The 9,772-nt window shown below is 35.6% G+C and overlaps 1 protein-coding gene and 1 pseudogene across 1 annotated transcript in view; both read left to right on the forward strand.

The window, feature by feature from the left end:
* The window catches only part of CLTCL1 (clathrin heavy chain like 1), an 85,346-nt gene that overhangs the window by 20,989 nt on the left and 54,585 nt on the right, over positions 1–9,772 (forward strand). Inside the window, 1 exon segment of the mRNA XM_011356076.2 lies at positions 277–545. Within this exon segment, the coding sequence (XP_011354378.2) occupies positions 277–545 (269 nt within the window).
* On the forward strand, positions 2,960–3,077 carry LOC111737040 (annotated as a pseudogene).

Below are 9,772 nucleotides of genomic sequence, written 5' to 3' on the forward strand. Positions count from 1 at the left end.
CAATAGAACTAATTTCTGATTTTATTCATACATCCTATAAATATTCACACTTTTACATTCTTCTGAAGAAGAATCTAATGCATAGGAAGCTCTTCTCCATATTTAGACATCAAAGTATGGTTAATTACTACTCAGCATTTTTTGCCTCTTAATCAGATTAGCTGTAAGTAGTACAACTTAAGGTAATATTAAAAGGATTCAGAATTAAGTGTGTAAGAATTTGTCTTGCAGATTTTTAATTTATCTTTCTCTGATCTTCATTATATCAAATACTAGCTGGGAAGACGCTTCAAATCTTTAATATTGAGATGAAGAGTAAAATGAAGTCTCATACAATGGCAGAAGAGGTGATTTTCTGGAAATGGGTCTCTGTAAATACTGTTGCTCTGGTGACTGAGACCACAGTCTACCACTGGAGCATGGAAGGTGACTCCCAACCTGTGAAGATGTTTGATAGACATGCCAGTCTGGCAGGGTGCCAGATGATCCACTACCGGACTGACGAATACCAGAAGTGGCTGCTCCTCATCGGCATCTCAGCTCAGGTAAGCTTTTGGATGCCTTCAGGGACTGGCCTGACAGAACGCAGAGGTCTACTATTAGAGATGGTATAGGTGTGAGGCAGAAGAAATTGGCCCAAGGCTGAAAGAAATAGAGGTTATAAAGAAATCCAAACTTTGACTCATCTAAGAACTTTAATTCAGCTTTGGCCCATTAACTGCTATATTCTATCAGATTACTGATATTTATTCTATAAACTATTTCTGACACTTTTGAGATTGTTGAGTGTGTTTCTAATTCATGACCTTTTATAATGAAAGCAGTAATTTTCTGCCATGCTTCCTTTTTTTTATTCCTGGAGGCACTTGAGGACTACAGGATGTTTGGCCTTAGATCTTTGTTAGCTGATCCTGGCCATTGAATGGTCTTCCATAGCCTATTGGGGAAGGTATGACTGAAGGATTCTAGTACTTAGAGAACCATCAAGTGTTAAGTCAAGGAAGGCCTACAACATAGGGGACCTCTAAACAACATTTGCCAGCTATAAAAATACACTTTGGGAAGAAACTGTGTGCAAAGACATAGAAATAGAAGAGAATAGCTCTTTCTGGAGCCAGTCTCTTTCTGAGAATGGCTTTTTCACAGTCATCAACCATGGCTGGTACTTGTAGGATATATAAGAGGCAGATGGAGGGGGACGACTAGAGGGATGGGTGGGGGCAAGACTGAGGTACATGTTCTATCCTGCAGGCAATGGGAGTTCTGCAGCAGGTTTTAAAGTGAGAATGATAGGATTTATTTTCCTTCTTAGCAGTGTGGTGGGGTTGAAATAATGCTATCAGTGACGTGGAGGATGGACCACCACGAAGACTGGAGGTTAGTTGACAGGCAGATACAGTAATAAAGCCATATAATGTTTTCTGGAGTGGAGACATGTATGAGAAAGGTGAAGAGTGAGCAAAGATGGAGGGAGTATTTCTCTCTACTTCGAAAGTCTCTAACATTTTACAGCCCCCAGGAGAAATGAGCCATGTGTGATTTAGATGGAGGCAGTGGCATTGGAGAAGAACAGAAGAGGCAAGACTTCAGATTTTAGAAGTAAAATGGCTAGAACCTGGTGGTGGACTGGGTATCTATTTGGGAGAGGAGAGTTAGATGATGTCATTTGTCTTGAAATGGGACATAGGTGAGGGAGAGTTGAAATAATTTCATCTTCTGTAATGTACTGACAAGTTTGTCTTACCAGGTGACCTGGGAGTTCTTTGGTATAATTCCAGGGGCTTGCTTAGAGTCACAGAACTTTTCAGTGATAAGCCCACGGCTTCTGTTTAGCCCATTATTTGTTTGTCAGGGCTGAGGGTTAAGCGGGAGTGACAGTGTATTTGTAGGAAACATCAAATATGAGATAATGGACATTCTCATTGTTCCTGCACATGAAATAACATTATAATGATATCACCCCTAAAAGAGCTTATTTGTGTCTGATTGCCAAGGCTTACATGAAAGGAATAATTTTATACCCAGGACCTTTTCTGCACTGTATCATCTGTTAGCTGGAATTACTGTCTACTTCTGAAAGGATTTGAATGCTGCTGGCCCTCATGGTAAGCAGAGGTTGCAGACAGTTCAGGTATTGCTAATGGAAATGAGTACAGGGGAACATTTGTGATATGAGAGGTGAGGAGTCTAAGTATGCTAAGAAAATTTATGAGTTCACAAACACAGGTCAAATCTCTGTGACATTGTTGTAATGGTAAATATTCAAGGCAGTATGGGTGCGAAAAGAAAGACTTGATTTACTCTACCTTTGTGAGGCCAGGAGGGCAACTGGGAGAGCACTCTTGCACACAGCCTCTCTATGCTGTTCAAGAGTCATTGGGAAAGCTATGCATGTTTGAGCTTTTATGTTGCTTTCAGAAAGAAGCCTCTAAAGTTACAGAACCCTAAACCAAGAGAGTTATTCACAGTATAGCCTTTATCACTCTTCCTTTCATTGCCCATAAAACTTTTTGCTTTTGAGGTCCCTATTTATTCTGTTAAGCTGAGTCTTTCTTCTGAATCTGGTCTGGAAATGTGTTTCTTCCCCCAGAAATGAAGACATATGAGGGACTGGACAGAAATGGAGCTTTAAACTGAGACTCATAAAACTAGATTGTAGTTAATTCATTCTATACTTATTATCTGCTTCTAATATTTTCTCGAAAGCCTCTTGCTCCAATTTTATTAGAGTACTTAACATTTATTCTTCTAAACCAGAGGTCAGCAATTTTTTTCTATAAAGTTTCAGATAGTAAATATTTTTGGTTTTGTGGGCCATATGGCCTCTGTTGCTACTATTCAACTCACAAGTTTTAGTACAGGCAGCCATAGACAATATGTAAATGAATCAATGTGGTTACATACTAATACAACTTTACTTACAAAGACAGGTGAAACAAACCATACAGAAATAAAAAGAGCCTATGGCCATGCTACCCTGAACAAGCCCAATCCCGTGTGTCTCGGAAGCTAAGCAGGGTCGGGCCTGTTTAGTACTTGGATGGGAGACCACCTAGGAAGACCAGGTGCTGTAGGCGTAAAAAATAAAAAATAAGGGATTGTAAACTGACAAGGTCCTTGCAATCTGTGAGGTCAACCAAGGGTTGCCTCACCTAAAAAATAAAAAATAATAAAAAATAAAAATAAATTTTTTTAAAAAGAAATAAAAAGAATCACTAGGAAATATTACAAACATCATATGCCTGTAAGTTAGAAAAGTTAGATGAAAGGACTAATTCCTAGAAAGACATAGATTACTGAAAATAACTCAGGAAGAAATAGAAATCTGAAAAGTCCTACAAGTTAAGACATTAAATTAATGGGGAAAATAAAAACTACCTACAAAGGAAATTTCTGGCTCCAGATGGCTTCACTGATAAATTCTACCAGATATTTAAAGAATTAATACCAATCCTTCACAAAGTTTTTCAAAACATAGAAGTAGGAATACTTCTAAGTTCACTTTATGAAGCCAGTAATACTCATACCAAAACCAGGCAAAAACAAAAAAACTATAGGCCACTATTCCCTATGAATATATATGAAAAAATCTTCAACAATACACTAGCTTGCATATACAAGTATATGTAGTGTTCCATTGATAACTGCTTCATTAAATTTAACCATGAATGATGACACAAAATAAAATTCAATTTTAAATTTAAAAAATGCACTAACAAACTGAATCCAGCAACATATAAAAAGAATTGTACACTGTAACCAAGTGAGATTTATCCCAAGAATACAAGGTATGTTTAATATCCAAAAATCAATTAACATAACATACAATCTTAATAGAATAAAAGATAAAAACCATTTGGTCATCTCAGTAGCCACAGAAAGAGCGTATGACAAAATTCAACACCCTTTCATGATAAAAATGCTCATCAGACTAGGAAAAGAAGGGAACTTCCTCTACCTGATAAAGGGCATCTGTGAAATACACACAATTAACATCTTATTTAATGGTGAAAACTAATAGTTTTCCCTCAAGATCATGAACAAGACAAGGATGTCCACTCTTGCTGCTTCTTTTCAACACTGGACTTAGAGGTTGTAGCCAGAGCAATTAGGCCAGAAAAAAATAAGAGACATCCAGATTTGAAAAGAAGAATTAAAACTATTTCTATTTGCAGATAATATGGTCTTATATATTGAAAATCCTACCTAATTGAATAAAACACTTTTAGAACTAACAAGTTAAACAAAGTTGCAGAATACAAGGTAGAGATACAGAAATCAATTATGTTTCTACACACTTCCAATGGAAATGCAAAAATGAAATTTGCATAAGAAAACATAGAGATACAGAAATCAATTATGTTTCTACACACTTCCAATGGAAATGCAAAAATGAAATTTGCATAAGAAAACAATTCCATTCAGAATAGCATCAAAAAAATACTTAAGGATAAATTTAATAAAAGTGCAAAATGTATACTTTGAAAACTACAAAACGTTTTTGGAAGTAATGTAAGACAATCTAAACAAATGGAAAAAAACACGCCAGGTTCCTGGATCAGAATGCTTAATATTTTTAAGATGGTAATACTCCCGAAATTGATCTACAGATCCAATGTAATCTAGGATACCAACTAGCTTCTTTGCAGAAATTGACAAGCTAATCCTAAAATTTATATGGAGTTGCAAGGAACTCAGAACGGCCAAAACAATCCTGAGAAAAACAAAGGAAATTAGGAATATTCATGCTTTCCAATTTCAAAGCATGCAGAAAACCTATAGTAATCAAGAGAGTATGGTACTGACATAAGAATAAACATACAGATCAATAGATTGAGAGTCCAAATATGTACCCTTACATTTATGGTCAATTGATTTTTGACAAGGATGCCAAGGCAGTTCAGTGGAGGAAAGAATAGCTCAGCAAATGGTTTGAGGACACTGGATATCCATATTCAAAAGCATGAAATTAGACTCCTCCTTCTCATCAGACTAAAAAAAAAAATAACTAAAAATGGATCGGACCTAAATGTAAGAGCTGAAACTATAAAACTCTTAGAAGAAAACATAAGAATAAATCTTAGTGACTTTAACTTAAGCAAAGCAACAAAGGAAAAATAGATAAATTAGACATCAAAATTAAAATCTTTTGTGCTACAAATGATACCATGAAGAAAGTGAAAAAGTAACCTACCATTTGGAGAAAATATTTCAAAATCATATATCTGATAAGGGATTTGTATCCAGAATACATAAAGAACTCTTACAACTCAGTAATCAAAAGACAAATAATCTAGTTTAAAAAGGGTAAATTATTTGAACAGACAGTTCACCAAGAAGATACACAAATGGCCAATAAGCACATGAAGCTGTTAAACACCGTTAGTCATTGTGGAAATACAAATCAAAACCACAATGAGATATCACTTCACACCTACTAAGATGGCTGTAATAAAAAAGATAGGAAATAAAAAGTGTTGCCAAGGATGTGGAGAAATTGGAACCCTCGTATATTGCTAGTGAGGATGTAAAAATGGCACAGCTATTATGGAAAACAGGCGAGTCATCAAAAAATTAAACATAGAGCTACCATGTGACCTAGGAATTCTACTCTTAGTTATATACCCAAGAGAAGTGAAAACATACGTTCACATAAAATATTATACGTAGAATAATAAGATTGGTGGAGTAAGGACCTCTGAAAATCTCCATAAAAGCATTATGAGAACACTGGAAAGTTGTCAAAATGAAGTTTTTCGGAACTCTGTAAACTAACCACAGGCTTGTAAAAATCCAAAGAAGTTTTATTTAAGAAAATTTGCTATCAGAGCAGCAAGCTTGGTGGCATTTTTAACTTGCCCTATTCACATCCCCCTCTCTCCAGATTTATAATAGCCCTGAAAACCAATAGCTCCATAAATTGGTAAAATCCAGTAACCTAACAGTTTCTGAAAGAGTCAGAATGGTTTAGAGATGCCTCAAAAGCACCTTTTCCAGATAAAATTTATTATTTGGCCTGTCTCCACTCACAGGCCTTGTCTTTATTTGACTTGGTTCAGTCTTGCTCAGTGCAAACAGCCTTATTCCCTAGGATATTTGTAGTAAACCATCAGCAGCAATTGTTGAACATAAGCTGCTTGAAGGTATGATACCAATTGAGACAAATAGGAAACTGACCAAAAAAATTAAAAAGGAAAGCTGTGGAATGAGATGTTTATAGGGGCCTTTCGAAAGCTTCAACATATTCTTGGGACTCTAGAGGGCCATGTGCATGCACAGTGCAGTGTACATATCCAAGAAAGAATTGACAAGGCCCTAAGTTCTCAGGTTAATCTTGATGCTCTGCACACAAGGAGAAAGTGAGGGCTAAAGACCAAGACAGAATTTTAAACTGCCTGCCAGGACATCAAAGGTATGTCTCAACACACACACATAACAGCCTCTCAGCAAAGGCTGAGATTCACAGTATTTAAGGAATCCCTTTCAACTCATTAACTGACCATTAAGTTAATTAAATAGAGACTTAACTGACCACATAAGACAAAGAATACAGACTTTACAAAATTAGTTCAAGAAATTCACGAAACAAACAGCAACAATAAACCTAGGTAACAGTGGCAGGGAGTATCTGCTTTCCAGAGTTGTCACATTACATTATTTAAAATGTCCAGTTTTCAACAAAGCTATGAGATATGCAAAGAAATAAAGTATAGTCCATACTCAAAAAAAAAAAGTGATAGAGACTGTTTTGAGGAAGCCCACACATTGGAGTTACTTCTAAAAAGACTTTAAATCAGCTATTTTAAATATGTTCAAAGATCTAATGGAAACTATGTCTAAATAACGGTATGAGAACAATGTCTCACCACATAGATCATAGCAACAAAGAACTAGGAGGTATAAAAAAGTAAGAGAGACTTCTAGACCTGTGGAACTCCATCAGGTGGGCCAACGTACAAATAATGGGAGTCCCAGAAGAAGGAGAGAGAGAGAGAAAGGGGAAGAAAGATATTTGAAGAAATAATGATCAGAAACTTCCCAAATTTGATGAAAACCTTTAATGTACACAGCCAGAAGCTCAAAGAGATCCACAGATAGACATATAATTAAACTATCAAAAGACAAAGAGAGACTCTTGAAAGCAGCAAGGGAGAAGCAAACTAATCTTATACAAGGGTCTCAGCGAGATTAACACCTGATTTCTCACCGGAAACCCTGGAAGCCTAAAAGCAGTGGGATGACATATTCAAAGTGCTTTTTTTAAAAAAAAGACTGTCAACCAAAAATTCTATATCCAGCAAAACTACCCTTCAGATATTGAAGGGAGAATTAAGGCATTCCCAGATAAACAAATACTGAGAGAATTTGTCTCTAACAAGATCTGCCCTGTGAAAAATACTAAAGAGAATCCTTCAGGAAGAAATAAAAGGACACAAGTCAATAACTCCAACTGACATGAAGAAATAAAGAGCACTGATATAAGTATCAAAATAGGCAAATTTAAAAGACTATATAAGTGTATTTTTTGTTTATAACCTTTCCCCCCTCCTGTCTGAGTTAAAAGACAACTACATAAAGCAATAACTATAAATCTGTGTTGATAGGTATATAAAGTATATAAAGATGTAATTTATATGACAATAATAGTACAAAGGAAGGGGAGGAATGGAGATATAAAGGAGCAAAGATTTTGTATACTATTGAAATTATATTGATATTAATCCAAATTAGATTATTAATCAAAGGTTAATTATAATCCCAGGCAACTACTAAGAAAATAACTTTTAAAAAATTGTAAAAGAAATAATAAGATAATTGAAATGACACACTAGAAAATATCTAACACAAAAGAAGGCAGTAATGAAGGAATAGAGAAATGAAAAAGATATTAAGACAGAAAACAAATAGCAAAATGGCAGAAGTAAATCCTACCTTGTCAGCAATTGCATTAAATGGATTACAGACTCCAATAAAAAGGCAGGGATTGGTAGAATATTTTTTTTTAACTGTATGCTTTCTATAAGAAACACACTTTAAAGTCAAAGCCATAGTAAAATGATTTTGAGGTATCTCATGCAAACTGTACCCAAGTACTGAATTGGCTATATTAATATCAGGTAAAATAGATGTTAAGATAAACATTATTACTAAAATCTTATACACAGATGTTCATAGCAACAGTATTTATTCTAGCCAAAAAGTGGAAACAAGCCAAATGTCCATCAGCTGATTCATAAATAAAATTTATATCCATTACAATGGAATATTAATTTTATGGTAAAAAGAAACGAAGTACTGATATATGTTATACCATGATTAACCTTGGAAATACTAAGCTAAATGAAAGATGTCACAAAAGACCACATATTACATAAGAATAGTTATATGTGGAAACAGAAAATAAGTAGTTGCTTAGACTGGGGGTGGGAATATAGGAGGTGGGGATGAGGATCTACTGCTAATAAAGTTTCTTTTAAAGGTGAAAGTGTTCTGAAATTACATTGTAGTAATGGTTGCACAATCCTGTGAATAAACTTAAAAAAAAAAAAACATTGAATGATATGCTTTAAACAAATAATTTATATGATACGTGAATTGTTTCTCAATTAAGTTGTTAAAAATACCTAAGGGAATCATGCCCATTTACAAAGAAGTCATCATGTTTGAGAAAATATTTTAAAAGACTAAATTACAAGGTTGCTTATCTATGCTTTACTGACAAAATAAAAACCAACAAAAAAATTCATGAAGGGTTGAAGAAGTACAAATTAGTAGTTGATAGTTGGGCATAGGGAGCATGTCAGAGGGAATGTAATTAGCATTAATATGATGGCTAAGTGGAGGGCCGAGGAGGGAGGGAGCATTTGTGGGGATAGTTTTATGAACATTATAAATATCTAACCAATGTGCTATATACTTGAAACTAATTTAAATAAATAAATTTATTTTTAAAAATTCATGCTAGAAACTCATTTTATTCTCACAACACTTCAGGCACCAAAGGTGCTGGTTTTTCTACATCAAGCAATTCTCCAGTTTTCTGTGGACACCAGCTAGGTGTCCAAGAATTCTCTTCAGTTCTGACACTAACTACCAGGGGTTAGTGCAGACCCCATAGGTTAAGCACTCAGTCCTACAAGACTGCCCCAGTCCTTTCAGATGCCAGTCTCAAGTACCCAGCCACCTTGACTTCTGACAGACAAGCTAGACATCGGGGTTCCCACACACCCCTCCTCAGGTTTGATAATTTGCTATAATGGCTCATAGAATTCAGGAAGGCACTTTACTTAACTATTTCTGGTTTGTTATAAAGGATATAGTTTAGGAATAGCCAAATAGAAGAGATGCATAAGGCAAGGCAAGGGGAAAGGGGGATGTGTGTGGAGTTTCCAAGCCCTCTGCAGGTGGTGCATCCTCCCAGCACCTTGATGTATTCACCAATGTTGACAGTCTCCATTTTTATGGAGATTTATTGGTCATTTGTGATTAACTCAATCTCCAGCCCCTCTTCCCTTTCCAGAGGTCAAGATGGGGTGGAGCTGAAAGTACCAACTGCTCTAATCATGCCTTAGTCTTTCTGAGACCAGACCCCTTCCTGAAGCTGTCTACCCGCCCCCAGTCACCAGTCATTTCATTAGCATACAAAAAGTTACTCATCACTCTGGAGATTCTAAGGGTCTTAGAAGCTTGTGTTAGAAACCAGGTACTAAGACGAAATATAACAAAAGATGCTCCTATTACTCATATCACTTAGGAAATTAAAAGAGTTTTA

This window comes from Pteropus vampyrus, unplaced genomic scaffold (assembly GCF_000151845.1).
Source record: "Pteropus vampyrus isolate Shadow unplaced genomic scaffold, Pvam_2.0 Scaffold23, whole genome shotgun sequence".
NCBI classification, from domain to species: Eukaryota; Metazoa; Chordata; class Mammalia; order Chiroptera; family Pteropodidae; genus Pteropus; species Pteropus vampyrus.